This window comes from Bombina bombina, chromosome 4 (assembly GCF_027579735.1).
Source record: "Bombina bombina isolate aBomBom1 chromosome 4, aBomBom1.pri, whole genome shotgun sequence".
Taxonomy (NCBI): Eukaryota; Metazoa; Chordata; class Amphibia; order Anura; family Bombinatoridae; genus Bombina; species Bombina bombina.
In genome coordinates this window covers 1103085651-1103101127 of record NC_069502.1, presented here as the reverse complement: position 1 = coordinate 1103101127, position 15477 = coordinate 1103085651, and the positions used below count along the sequence as shown (strand labels likewise).

The 15477-nt window shown below is 36.8% G+C and overlaps 1 protein-coding gene across 1 annotated transcript in view; it reads left to right on the top strand.

Moving 5' to 3' along the window:
• The window catches only part of PKDCC (protein kinase domain containing, cytoplasmic), a 49694-nt gene that overhangs the window by 10671 nt on the left and 23546 nt on the right, over positions 1-15477 (top strand). Inside the window, exons 2-3 of the mRNA XM_053712344.1 lie at positions 5796-5918; positions 8994-9265. Of these exons, the coding sequence (XP_053568319.1) occupies positions 5796-5918; positions 8994-9265 (395 nt within the window). The remainder of the gene's footprint in view (positions 1-5795; positions 5919-8993; positions 9266-15477) is intronic.

Here is a 15477-nt window from a genome sequence, read left to right as displayed (position 1 = left end):
AATTTATATGTACTGGGATGAATCTATGAATTCACAATATTAAATCAGGAAAATGAAAAAGGCACATGTTATGTTGTACAGTGAAAATATTCTGTAAAGCTATTTGAGATACAGTGAGTAATTAAAGCTTTTACAAATCTTCATCTTAAAATAAAGATGTCAACCATAAGATATCATTTAGAGCAGAGGTTGACACTTTATATCAAATGTGGTAGACACAAAGTTTATGGATGTATGCACCCATTTTAGGAGTGAAGGATATTTTGATATTTATATAGATATTTAAAATAATCCAAAACATTAGGGGACATGGGTAAATTTACAGGATTCAGAATGTGTCTATTCCTCATATGGGGTATATAGTTATATGTGTTCTACAAAGTACACGTTCTAGTGTGCTAAAATAAAACATATCTATGTATCGCCATCATCTAATAGTCTCAGAAAACCGCACTCTCACCTCCAATCATCAGAAACCTTTAATCATTGCACAAAAAGACTAGTACTCACTGGGTTTGTGCTTTATTACACACTAAACAAGTGTAACGTTTCGGGGATCTCATCTTCATCTGATGAGTTAGTGAGATTCTCAAAAGGCAACACTTGTTTAGTGTGAAGTAAAGAACTTTGGAAATGTTTGGATGTTTGGGCCTTCAGAGCGACCTATTCAGTGAGAGCTTTATTAAACATAGACTTCCCAACATTTATACAATTATGCCCTGGAAATTTGTAGGGATGGGACATGTGCAATCAAAGAGCGTGGGTCTTGTTCATGTCTTTGGATTAACTGATGTTTGGACTATCCCAGATCTTCCATTTAAAAGCGAGACATATTAGAGGAGAGAGGGACAGTAAACTTACCTCTACATATGTGACCACCCAGCAAATTATAGTACCGCTGAAAGGTATAATTAAGAAATAAAATGGGATTTTTTTTTTTTTAAAAAAAGGAGAAAATTAAGAGATAAACAAACAGATACAAATGTCATTTGCAACTTCTAAATATGAAAATGCAAATGAAATAATAAATATTGTGATTTTCCCTTCCAATTACCGGTAATACAAAAAATAAAATGGAAAGACATTTTGTCACTGGTTTTCAGAAAATGTATGTGACTCTTTATCCCAGAACGTTTTCATTCAGTTTGGAGTAAATGTTTATTCAAAAATTGATACATGTCCTTAATTCTAAACAAGTGTCCTTTAGAAGTCAGCTGTTGAGCAGTGCGAACAACTGTACATTGTCATGTTGTATTAGTAATGAATCTACTGTGTATGTATCAGGGGATTTTTTATGGGGAGCCAACAAGAATATTCAGCCAGTCATGCAATGTTAGTGAAGACCACAAGATAGATTTTCTATATAGATTTATGTATAATAATCCAACCATCATTGGATCAGAAGTACAATTTTTTTTTTTTATCTTTATTAGTTCCAGCGAAAAAATAAATTCATATCAGGTTACACTTCATTACGCCACACAGGGCATTCATAAATATACTAAGGTATATATAAAAAGAATAACAATGATAAATAATACCACAGATAGCAAGACAAGTATATACCAATACCTGCCATTCAAAGTATAACTAAATATATCGCTGGAGATTTTATGAATATTAAACAACTAATAAACAAACTAAAATAAAAAAAGGAGAAGAAAGAAAAAAAATAAAAATCTATACACTTTCTCTCCTTTCTCTCTCACTCCCCCCCTCCCTGCTACCTCCTTCTCTTTCCTAACCTACCCCCTCTCTTTCTCTCCTTACTGTTCCTTAATTCCTATTTCATATAGTTATCTCCCGAGGACCAGAAGTACAATTATAGGAGCCATGGATTTCAAACCCCACCATATATATTTATATACACTGAACAGATTATTTTAAGTGAAATTAAGAGTTTTTTATCCAATTTTGTGAAATGAAATTAAAGAGAGTTGACAGCACAATTTAGCTGCTATTTAAGAAAGTATTTTTTTTACTTCAGGGAAATTAATGATAAAGTCCCCTTTTAAGACCCAACATTTTGGCTCTAGCAAAAAAAATATTTTTAAAACTTCATGCTAGAGCTAAAATGTTTTATCACAATAAAAGATGTGTAATGCCTGGTAAAATGAGATTATTTCCTTTGGTTTTAAAGGGACAGCCTAGGCCAAAATAAACGTTCATGATTCAGATAGAGCATGTCATTTTAAACAATTTTCCAATTTACTTTTATCACCAATTTTGCTTTGTTCTCTTGGTATTCTTAGTTGAATGCTTAACCTAGGAGGTTCATATGCTAATTTCTTAGACCTTGAAGCCCACCTCTTTTTAGATTGCATTTTAACAGTTTTTCACCACTAGAGGGTGTTAGTTCACGTATTTCATATAGATAACACTGTGCTCATGCACGTGAAGTTATTTGGGAGCAGGCACTGATTGGCTAGACTGCAAGTCTGTCAAAAGAACTGAAAAAAGGGGCAGTTTGCAGAGGCTTAGATACAAGATAATCACAGAGGTTAAAAGTATATTATTATAACTGTGTTGGTTATCCAAAACTGGGGAATGGGTAATAAAGGGATTATCTATCTTTTAAAACAATAAAAATTCTGGTGTAGACTGTCCCTTTAAACTTTTGAGGATATTGTAATATCCAGAATTTTCACTATAGAGTTAATGAGTATTTCTGTAGTATACGGACATTTAGGCATGTTGACAGGAACTGTACCTAACAAGGGCTTTATAGTGTTTCCACAAAAAAATAATAGTGGATATTTGGACTTCAACATTTTAAATTTCTACCTTTAAAAAGAAAGAGAGAGAAAGAGATAACTGTACTTATAAAATATAATATAGCCACAGAAATGTTAGTTAAAAAATTACTAATTAAAATGCAGCCTTACTGTAAAAGCAGGAAGGTAACATGTATATGGAGGAGCTTAGATCTTCATAATGATTAATTCAGTTGTTTAATTAAGTGGTTTCAAGTGTTTTAGAGCAGTGACTCCCAACCAAGACAGTATGCAAAAAAAGGTCAAACTAGTCACGGAATATGACACATTGTGACAAATAATACATCCTTTTTATGTTCAATGTTTGTAATTATGTATTCATTATGTTATCTTAAAGGGACACTCAAGTCAAAATGATTTATTGATTCAGATAGAGCATACAATTTTAAACAACTTTCCAATTGACATCTATTAACAAAATGTGCACAGTCTTTTTAAATTTACACTTTTTTTTGCGTCACCAGCTTCTACTGAGCATGTGCAAGAATTTGCAGAATATACGTATATACATTTGTGTTTGACTGATTGCTAATACTCATTTGAAGTTCAGACTAAGAGCTATTGGTTTCTTTTTTATCATGCATTTGTCGATTATGCAAATCTACTATATGTACTGGTTCTTTAAAGGGCCATAATACCCAAATGTTTAAACACTTGAAAGTGATGCAGCATAGCTGTAAAAAGCTGATTAGAAAATATCACCTGAACATCTCTATGTAAAAAAGAAAGATATTTTACCTCAAAAGTTCCTCAGTAGCCACTTCCCATTGTAAAGGATTTCTAAGCAGCATTTTAGTGTGTTTGTCCTGGGACATCTGAAGGGATTAGCATCGTGCACTCTCATATTATTTCACCAATCAGGTAAAGGAAGCTTACTATGAAATCTCATGAGAGTTAAGTCAAATCTCATGAGATCACAGTAAGAGTTCATGACCTCAGCACTGCTGATGCTGATTGGCTGCTGTTAATTTCTTCATTTTTTTTAAATTTTTTACCTGCAGCTGGGAGCAGCTGAGTATAACTTTTTACACAGAACTTACTCTGGTGAGCTGAGGAGATTGTGAGGTAAAATATCTTCCTTTTATACATAGAGATGCTCAGGTGATATTTTCCTGTCAGCTTTTTACAGTTATACTGCATCAGTTTCAAGTGATTTAGCATATGAGTATTATGTCCCTTTAACAATGCCTATGGGATATCACAAACATGAAAAATGGTAAAAAAATACATTGAGAAATCACAGGAGTTTCCAAATTCCCCATGTCTTAAACGGAAAAACTTGGGGACCACTTATTTAAAATATTACTTTGCAAAATAGCTATGTACTTTTTTTTTTTTTTTTTTTTTCTCTCTCCCTGTTTTTAGAATTCCAAACAAATATTTTAGAATGTTACAGTCACAACAAAAATGTTTATTATCTGTATCAGAAAGCTTTTCATATGTGTCCAAATAGTGAATTAAGCTTATTTAGACACTTAAAGGAATTAAAACAATTTAGGAAATTGTACAACTCACAAAAGTATTATTTTGGACAGGATGTCTTGCATAGTGTGTGGTTTCTTTCCTAACTTGAAATACATTGCCATCTGTTAGTATTGCAAGAATTTTTTTACATTTTGCAACAAAGGTTTGATGGCAATGGTTGATAACTGACCTTTGTAAAGAGACACAGTACTTGCAAAATATTGAATTACAATGCACTGCAGAAAAAAGATTAAAGATGCAATAAGTGGCTGCTATACAAACAAACAAAAATGTAACAGAAATTTAGATAATCAAATGTGGTGTGCTCATATATTGTTTTATTTTTAAAAAAATCTCAGATCGATATGATTGGACTTTTTTGTATTACAGTTTAACAAATGTATATTATTAATTTACAAACATTTAAAGAATAAACAAACACACATACATGCACACACACATACATGCACACACACATACATGCACACACACATACATACACACACACATACATGCACACACACATACACACACAAACACAAACGCACACACAAAGACACGCACAAACACACGCTTACACATGCACACACACACACAAACACATACATACACACACACATATATATATATATATATATTAATATATATACACACATACATAGACACAAACACAAACACAAATATATATTTATATACTTATAACGGGATACAGCTGTGGTCTGTAAAAGCAAATGTGCTTAATGGTAAATCCAAAGATGAATCTTTAAGTTAATATCAACACAGGAGAAAATGCATTTTAAATATTCCTTGTGCTTTATGTTATTACATTACTTTAATAACATTTATGTAAGGTGTCATTTGAATTTTACTTCATGATAAAATAGGTTAATAATTAGAATTTTAAAAACCTCCCAAAACTGTGTTTTTTTCTGTTAATCGATTAAAAAAAGCATTGTGAAGAAGAAAGTCACAATGTTATGTATAGAAAGTAATTCTATGTGTAAAACCGGTCCCTGACACAACACTTTTATTTTGAAACCATGAGTGAAATCCTGTGCATCCTAAACTAATAGTCCAGACAGTACTGCAAAGCACTCTGGGTATGAGCAACAATGCTACATTCTTGCCCTCAGAAGTCACAATCTTCTATGTCTGTTCTAACCCAACCAGCATATCAAAAAGTAAGGAGGCTAAAATACTGATAGCCATAGGGGTATGTTTTCATTTTAAATAGCCCTGAAAAAAATATTATTCCGTTATATGTCACTGGCTTCAGTAGAAAGATGTTTGAAAGTTAAAGCTATTTCCAAATCCTTTTAAATGTGTGATGGTTAAAGAATTCTCATGGACTTGGATTCTTGATGCCCTAAATGTTGCCATTGGGGCCAAAATATGTTCTAAAGATTTAAATAATATATCTTTATGGATTTCCTGGCTCCTAAATAGTCTGCCTGTCTTATATGCCCTGCCAAGCTCATTATTTTAAATGTCTTATTGCCCGCCAGCATACATTCCGTGTTAAGTGACTTAATTGCTTGTTTCTTTATCTTATTTTAGTTATATGGATTTTGTTATCAAGACAGTAATGACATATCAGACACACTGACCACCATTAATGAACTGGGTTCCCCACTGGAGATGATTCAGCTGTTACAATCTTCTTGGGAAGACCGATTTAGAGTAAGTGCAAATCCTTATTTCATGTTTTATATAAATATGTAGTTCAGTTGTATAATGTATTTAGCAACAGTGCTATTAAACTGAATATATTTCTTTTTATTTAACATTACTTTATTCAAAATTCTATCTATCTATCTATCTATCTATCTATCTATCTGCCTGTCTGTCTGTCTGTTTTTCTGTCTATTATCTGTCTATTTCTGTTTCTATCTATATGCATATTTTCAGTTTGTTAATATTAACACACTTTTCAGAATGGGGAAATTATATCCGCAATATCCAAGACTGAATTGATCCCCATGTTCAGCATTATGAAAAAGTGGTATGATAAAAACACAGGAAATTAAAACGTTCTCTGAGCTACTCTGGACTTTATTTTATTATTTTTTTATGTCTCAGTGGAAATCATTCAATAATCATCTAATTATTTGTGAGCCAAAATCCCTTCGTCGAGAGAAAACACAAACTTATTTCACACCCATGAAAAGGTATAAAGAAAAAAATGCACTTGAAGACTAGCAGTACAGAACTGGGTAATGCTACATTATGAACCATAACACTAAACCAGAATAAAAATACTTTATTACAAGGCAATCTAAATAGTGTAGTTAAATCATTGGTACTCATAGTTTCAGTTAAAGGGAAATTAAAGTAAAATAAATGTTTGAAAGGACATTACTTTCTTGTAATGTGTGTTCTGAATGTTTGAAATATTTTATGATAACGTACATACAACAAGCATTGCTTCACATTCCTGTCTTGCAACAAGAGTTAGCAAAGGATTTGAGAATCACATTAAAGGTTTTGGGGCCTATCGATCAAGCTCCGAAAGGAGCTTGACGGCCCGTGTTTCTGGCGAGTTATCAGACTCGCCAGAAACAGCAGTTATGAAGCAGCGGTCATAAAGACCGCTGCTCCATAACCCTGTCCGCTTGCTCTGAGCAGGTGGACAGGAATCGCCACAATTCAACCCGATAGAGTATGATCGGGTTGATTAACACCCCCCTGCTGGCGGCCGATTGGCCGTGAACCTGCAGGGGGCGGGGTTGCACCAGCAGCTCTTGTGAGCTGCTGGTGCAATGCTGAATACGGAGAGCGTATTGCTCTCCGCATTCAACAAGGTCTTGCGGATCTGATCCGCAGTGTCAGATCAGGTCCGCAAGACCTTTGTTAAATAGGGGCCTTTGAGTCAAAGGTGACTCCAAGATAGTGAAATGAGGGGTTATAGTGATGAGAATGATGTCACCAATAATCAATGATTTAATGGGTGAGGGCAGTGGATTAAGAGGGAAGAGGAAGTGCTCACTTTCAGCTTCAGGTTATAAGAAAACATTAAAGGGGCACGCAAGTCAAAAGAAACTTTAATGATTCTGATAAAGCAGCAGTTTTAAACACTTTCCTATTTACTTCCATTATCAAATTGTGCACACTCTTTTTATATTCACACTTTCTGGGAAACAAGATCCTACTGAGCATGTGCACAAGCTCAAAGGGTATACATATACTAGTCTGTGATTGGCTGATGTCACATGATACAGGGGGCTGGAAGATAGAATAATAATTGCATTTTCTACTGCTTATTTTAAATTCAGAGTAGGTGTTAAATCATTGTCTTTTTATTATGCACTTGTTAATTATGCAATTCATCTGCATTGAGTGGTCCTGTAAGGATGAGCTTTTTGATAGATATTTGGTGATACGAGTAAGCAAGGAATATAATAGAGTTAGATTTGTATGGCCCTAGTGTATAGGAGATATTGAAACCTTAAAGGAACAGTAAAGTCAAAATAAAACTTTCCTGATTCAGATAGAGCATGCAATTTTAAACAACTTTCCAATTTACTTCTGTTATCAAATTTGCTTTGTTCTCTTAGTATCTTTTATTGAAAAGTAAAACATGTAGTCTCATAAGAGCTCAGGAGTGTGCACGTGTCTTTAGTACTCTATGGCTCCAGTATAACAAAGCTACAAACAAAGTTGCAAAACACTTCTGTCATAGAGTACTAAAGACACCTGCACACTTCTGTGCGCTTATGAGCCTACCTAGTTTTACTTTTCAATAAAAGATACCAAGAGAATGAAGCAAATATGATAACAGAAGTAAATTGGAAAGTTTATTAAAATTAATCCTGAAAGTTTAATTTTGACTTTACAGTTTAAAGGAAAATGTTGATTCTCTAGTGTTTATGAGAATCAGATTCCAAATGTTAATTTTTCTGTTATGAATGTTTTTTGCTTTACATTGGATGGAACATTGGAAGATACTAATGTTATCATTTATTTGATACAGAATGTCCAAATGTTCAGCAAACATTGAAATTAGTACATGGTAAAAGTTTGGTAAATTTGATTTTTGGGAGTCATAAAGATACATGAATTCCAGGCTAAGAAGCATTTCCATCACTACATAAAATTATCTCTTTATCATTCACCTTTGTCGCTTAACCTGCTCACTGTAGTCTCTAGCTTAAATGGATTGTAAGCGGTAGATAGACGCTAGATATAATGATGTATTCAAATCAAAGATTAACATGAGAACAATATGTTGATATATATTTTTTTAATTATATTAGTTGTTTAAATATTGAAGATATAATTATAAATGTGTTTAGTTTCTACATAGTAATTTAGCTTCTATAAAGTAAAGGGTACCACCATGTGGAAAGCTAGGTTTTCCTGTAATACATCTCTTCTGCTGAGGACTATTAGAGACATAAAACAGGCAACAAAGGATAGTGTGCAACTAAGGGGTTTGCACACTCACTTTTATACAGCTTGATTTATATCTTCTCTATTTGCCCTTAGTAAAAGAGATAGATAAGGGAAAACCTATATTCCCACATTGCAACACCTATTACTTTATAGTACTAATAATTCAAAGCTAAATTACACAAAAGGGAGCAAAATAAATGATGAAAGTATAGTCCAATTTTTTGTTGTTGCTATACATAACTAATATTTTATATTACAATCTCAAGCTATTTAATATCACTTTAAAAGTGCACGGTAATATTTTACTGCATCATCAAAAATATGAAATAGTTCACATAATAAGTGTATACTTTCTCATTTCAGATATGCCTAAGTTTAGTGCGACTTTTACATTACTTGGCTCATTCCCCCCTGGGCTCTATCACACTTTTGGATTTTCGCCCTCGCCAGTTTGTGATTGTAGACGGTGAATTGAAAGTTACTGATTTAGATGATGCAAGTATGGATGAGACCACTTGCTCCAAAAATAGTGACTGTTTTATGGATTTTCCAGCAAGAAACTTTACACTTCCGTGCTCTGTTGATGGGAAATGTGAAAACATGAATGAGAAGAGGAATCTCTATAATGCATACAGGTATGTTTGCATTTAATTACTCAGTTATGATTACTTATAGAAGATGAGCAGGATTTTCTTTATTAAGGTGTAAGACCATTTTTTTTTAATTAAATTTTAATACATGCATTTTTTATATTTAATTTTTATGCTATTATGTTTTTCCTTCTTAAAGGGAGTTATAAATTAAACTCAATTACCTTGCAGCATCTCTTATTATTTTATTATTATTATTATTAGTATTATTATTATTATTTATTTGTAGAGCGCCAACTGATAAACATAGACGGTATACAAGGTAACATTAATGGGGATCGAATGGGTAGAGGGCCCTGCTGAAAGTTGCACTATTGTAGTCAGCTCTTATGAAGATGATCTGCAAACAGTAGGGCTCTTAGGCTTACATGCTTAGGGTGTTCATGGCGGATAGTAATGGAGGAGAGGAACTTGGATTAGGAAAGGTTAGTGTAGGTTGTATGCATCCCTGAACAGTAGAGTCTCTAGGGAGTGCTTTAAGCTTTCAAAACTAGGGGAGAGTCTTATGGAGCGAGGCAGAGAGTTCCACAAGATGGGAGACAGTCTGGAGAAGTCCTGTAATGGGAATGTAACACGAGAGGAGGAGAGTAGAAGATCATGAGCAGAGCAAAGGGGATGGGAGGGAGAGTATCTGGAGACAAGGGGGTAGATTTACCAATGTCTGTCCAACATGATACGCTGTAGCTGTCAGCATTTATCATTACACAAGCAGTTCACCAAAACTGCTTGTGCAATGCCACCCCCTGCAGATTCGCGGCCAATTGGCCACTAGCAGGGGGTGTCAATCAGCCCGTTCGTATAGGATCGGGCGGATTGCAGACCGCAGTCTCAGAGGCAGGGGACCATTTATTGAGCAGCGGTCTTTAGACCGCTGCTTCATAACTGCTGTTTCCGGCGAACCTGAAGGGGAACAAGGACCATTCGGTTCTTGTTAAATCTGCCCCAAGGTCTGAGATATAGGAGGGAGCAGTGTAGTTGAGGGCCTTGTATGTCAGAGTCAGAATTTTGTGTTTAATCCTTGAGGCAATAGGAAGCCAGTGATTGTTTTTTTTTTTTAGTTTAGAAGTTTATTTTATTTTGACTATTAATTTCATTTTACATTAGCAGTAAATATTTTGGTAATGTTCCAGCTGTACTGCTTTTCCCTACTACACCGAAACAGGTTATCTTGGTGATTTGGCCAACTGCAACACCTGTCCAGACCTTATTGCTGGAGGTTTCTACCCAGCAGATCCAACTCTTTAATTCCCGGTTATTTAGCTAAGTCCCATAAAGTTGGGTTATAATAGCAACTATTATATAACAGGAGCTGGTAAACTGTTAAATTTGAGGCTGTGCGTTGTATTTTGGGTCTCTTTAGGAAGATATTATTTAAATATATTTTTCAATTTTTAAACACATACAGTTGGTGTTGTATGGAAAATCTAAGTCTATTATTATCCACTGATATTAACTATGGTTGCATTGAGTTTATATTCCCCTACAATACCCAATAGCTTCTCTTATTGCATTTGTGTTTTTTCTGTATGGCTAAAATGGTGTTGCCTGGCCTGTGTCAAACAGTCATTGCATTGTAGTAGGGATTATTTATAAGGGACAGAAGAGTGTTACCACTAGTTTGAGGAAAGCTCATGTATATATTGTTGCAAAAGCAGAGACTCATTAAAAAGTTGAGCAATCCATGTTTGGTTTTCAGTTAACACACAAACCGGTATTAAAGAAGAAGACCAGGAAAGGGGCATAATAGTCAAAATTTAATTGTGCATGAGTACATTTTCATTTTGGTTAGAAGCACTTAGCAAAATACATTTAGCAAAATTGCTTCTAATAAAAAATGTATTAGTGATTGAGTGGTATATGTACATGTTTTGCACATGTGTAGGGAGCTGGCAGTGATTGTTATGATGCAAATCAAGTCATTGTTAAAGGACCATTAAATACAGTAGAATTGCATAATTAATAAGTGCATACTAAAAAGACAGTGCAATAACACTTAGGGGTAGATTTAATAAGCAGTGGATGCTGTTTTCTATGCCCAAAGTTTTCAGGTCCTTTTAGGTGGTGGACTGCAATCATCCCGATCCGATCAGTATGAGTGACACCCGATTGGCTGCGAATGTGCAGGGGGCGGCATTGAAAAAGTATTTCACAAGAAATGCTTGTGCAATGTTAACGCTGTCAGCATTTAGCGATGTCGAGCAGACATGATTCACTATAGAGAACTCAACATGATAATTCTACCCTTATATCTGAATTTCAGATGAGCATTTCTGACAATTGTATTTATTTCACCCATTTGTTGTCTGTATCATGTTACAGCCACCAGCCAATCACAGACTAGTATACGTATACACTGTGAACTTGCACGCATGTTCAGTAGGAACTGGTACCTCATAGGGTGTGCATATAAAAAGACTCTGCAAAATGTAATAACAGAAGTAAATTGGAAAGTCTCTTAAAACTGTATTTCTCCAACATAGGTGTGTCCGGTCCACGGCGTCATCCTTACTTGTGGGATATTCTCTTCCCCAACAGGAAATGGCAAAGAGCCCAGCAAAGCTGGTCACATGATCCCTCCCAGGCTCCGCCTACCCCAGTCATTCTCTTTGCCGTTGTACAGGCAACATCTCCACGGAGATGGCTTAGAGTTTTTTAGTGTTTAACTGTAGTTTTTATTATTCAATCAAGAGTTTGTTATTTTGAAATAGTGCTGGTATGTACTATTTACTCAGAAACAGAAAAGAGATGAAGATTTCTGTTTGTATGAGGAAAATGATTTTAGCAACCGTAACTAAAATCCATGGCTGTTCCACACAGGACTGTTGAGAGCAATTAACTTCAGTTGGGGGAACAGTGTGCAGTCTCTTGCTGCTTGAGGTATGACACATTCTAACAAGACGATGTAATGCTGGAAGCTGTCATTTTCCCTATGGGATCCGGTAAGCCATGTTTATTACGATCGTAAATAAGGGCTTCACAAGGGCTTATTAAGACTGTAGACTTTTTCTGGGCTAAATCGATTCATTATTAACACATATTTAGCCTTGAGGAATCATTTTATCTGGGTATTTTGATATAATAATATCGGCAGGCACTGTATTAGACACCTTATTCCTTAGGGGCTTTCCCAAAGCATAAGCAGAGCCTCATTTTCGCGCCGGTGTGGCGCACTTGTTTTTGAGAGGCATGGCATGCAGTCGCATGTGAGAGGAGCTCTGATACTTAGAAAAGACTTTTGAAGGCGTCATTTGGTATCGTATTCCCCTTTGGGCTTGGTTGGGTCTCAGCAAAGCAGATACCAGGGACTGTAAAGGGGTTAAAGTTTAAAACGGCTCCGGTTCCGTTATTTTAAGGGTTAAAGCTTCCGAATTTGGTGTGCAATACTTTTAAGGCTTTAAGACACTGTGGTGAAAATTTGATAAATTTTGAACAATTCCTTCATGTTTTTTCGCAATTGCAGTAATAAAGTGTGTTCAGTTTAAAATTTAAAGTGACAGTAACGGTTTTATTTTAAAACGTTTTTGTACTTTGTTATCAAGTTTATGCCTGTTTAACATGTCTGAACTACCAGATAGACTGTGTTCTGAATGTGGGGAAGCCAGAATTCCTATTCATTTAAATAAATGTGATTTATGTGATAATGACAATGATGCCCAAGATGATTCCTCAAGTGAGGGGAGTAAGCATGGTACTGCATCATTCCCTCCTTCGTCTACACGAGTCTTGCCCACTCAGGAGGCCCCTAGTACATCTAGCGCGCCAATACTCCTTACTATGCAACAATTAACGGCTGTAATGGATAATTCTGTCAAAAACATTTTAGCCAAAATAAACACTTGTCAGCGTAAGCGCGGCTGCTCTGTTTTAGATACTGAAGAGCATGACGACGCTGATATTAATATCTCTGAAGGGCCCCTAACCCAGTCTGATGGGGCCAGGGAGGTTTTGTCTGAGGGAGAAATTACTGATTCAGGGAACATTTCTCAACAGGCTGAACCTGATGTGATTGCATTTAAATTTAAGTTGGAACATCTCCGCATTCTGCTTAAGGAGGTATTATCCACTCTGGATGATTGTGACAAGTTGGTCATCCCAGAGAAACTATGTAAAATGGACAAGTTCCTAGAGGTGCCGGGGCTCCCAGAAGCTTTTCCTATACCCAAGCGGGTGGCGGACATTGTTAATAAAGAATGGGAGAGGCCAGGTATTCCTTTCGTCCCTCCCCCCATATTTAAAAAATTGTTTCCTATGGTCGACCCCAGAAAGGACTTATGGCAGACAGTCCCCAAGGTCGAGGGAGCGGTTTCCACTTTAAACAAACGCACCACTATACCCATAGAGGATAGTTGTGCTTTCAAAGATCCTATGGATAAAAAATTAGAAGGTTTGCTTAAAAAGATGTTTGTTCAGCAGGGTTACCTTCTACAACCAATTTCATACATTGTCCCTGTCGCTACAGCCGCATGTTTCTGGTTCGATGAGCTGATAAAGGCGGTCGATAGTGATTCTCCTCCTTATGAGGAGATTATGGACAGAATCAATGCTCTCAAATTGGCTAATTCTTTCACCCTCGACGCCACTTTGCAATTGGCTAGGTTAGCGGCTAAGAATTCTGGGTTTGCTATTGTGGCGCGCAGAGCGCTTTGGTTGAAATCTTGGTCGGCTGATGCGTCTTCCAAGAACAAGCTACTTAACATTCCTTTCAAGGGGAAAACGCTGTTTGGCCCTGACTTGAAAGAGATTATCTCTGATATCACTGGGGGTAAGGGCCACGCCCTTCCTCAGGATCGGCCTTTCAAGGCAAAAAATAAACCTAATTTTCGTCCCTTTCGTAGAAACGGACCAGCCCAAGGTGCTACGTCCTCTAAGCAAGAGGGTAATACTTCTCAAGCCAAGCCAGCTTGGAGACCAATGCAAGGCTGGAACAAAGGAAAGCAGGCCAAGAAACCTGCCGCTGCTACCAAGACTGCATGAAATGTTGGCCCCCGATCCGGGACCGGACCTGGTGGGGGGCAGACTCTCTCTCTTCGCTCAGGCTTGGGCAAGAGATGTTCTGGATCCTTGGGCGCTAGAAATAGTCTCCCAAGGTTATCTTCTGGAATTCAAGGGACTTCCCCCAAGGGGGAGGTTCCACAGGTCTCAGTTGTCTTCAGACCACATAAAAAGACAGGCATTCTTACATTGTGTAGAAGACCTGTTAAAAATGGGAGTGATTCATCCTGTTCCATTAAGAGAACAAGGGATGGGGTTCTACTCCAATCTGTTCATAGTTCCCAAAAAAGAGGGAACGTTCAGACCAATCTTAGATCTCAAGATCTTAAACAAGTTTCTCAAGGTTCCATCGTTCAAGATGGAAACCATTCGAACTATTCTTCCTTCCATCCAGGAAGGTCAATTCATGACCACGGTGGATTTAAAGGATGCGTATCTACATATTCCTATCCACAAGGAACATCATCGGTTCCTAAGGTTCGCATTCCTGGACAAACATTACCAGTTCGTGGCGCTTCCTTTCGGATTAGCCACTGCTCCAAGGATTTTCACAAAGGTACTAGGGTCCCTTCTAGCTGTGCTAAGACCAAGGGGCATTGCTGTAGTACCTTACTTGGACGACATTTTGATTCAAGCGTCGTCCCTTCCTCAAGCAAAGGCTCACACGGACATCGTCCTGGCCTTTCTCAGATCTCACGGATGGAAAGTGAACGTGGAAAAGAGTTCTCTATCCCCGTCAACAAGGGTTCCCTTCTTGGGAACAATTATAGACTCCTTAGAAATGAGGATTTTTCTAACAGAGGCCAGAAAAACAAAACTTCTAGACTCTTGTCGGATACTTCATTCCGTTCCTCTTCCTTCCATAGCTCAGTGCATGGAAGTGATCGGGTTGATGGTAGCGGCAATGGACATAGTTCCTTTTGCGCGCATTCATCTAAGACCATTACAACTGTGCATGCTCAGTCAGTGGAATGGGGACTATACAGACTTGTCTCCGAAGATACAAGTAAATCAGAGGACCAGAGACTCACTCCGTTGGTGGCTGTCCCTGGACAACCTGTCACAAGGGATGACATTCCGCAGACCAGAGTGGGTCATTGTCACGACCGACGCCAGTCTGATGGGCTGGGGCGCGGTCTGGGGATCCCTGAAAGCTCAGGGTCTTTGGTCTCGGGAAGAATCTCTTCTACCGATAAATATTCTGG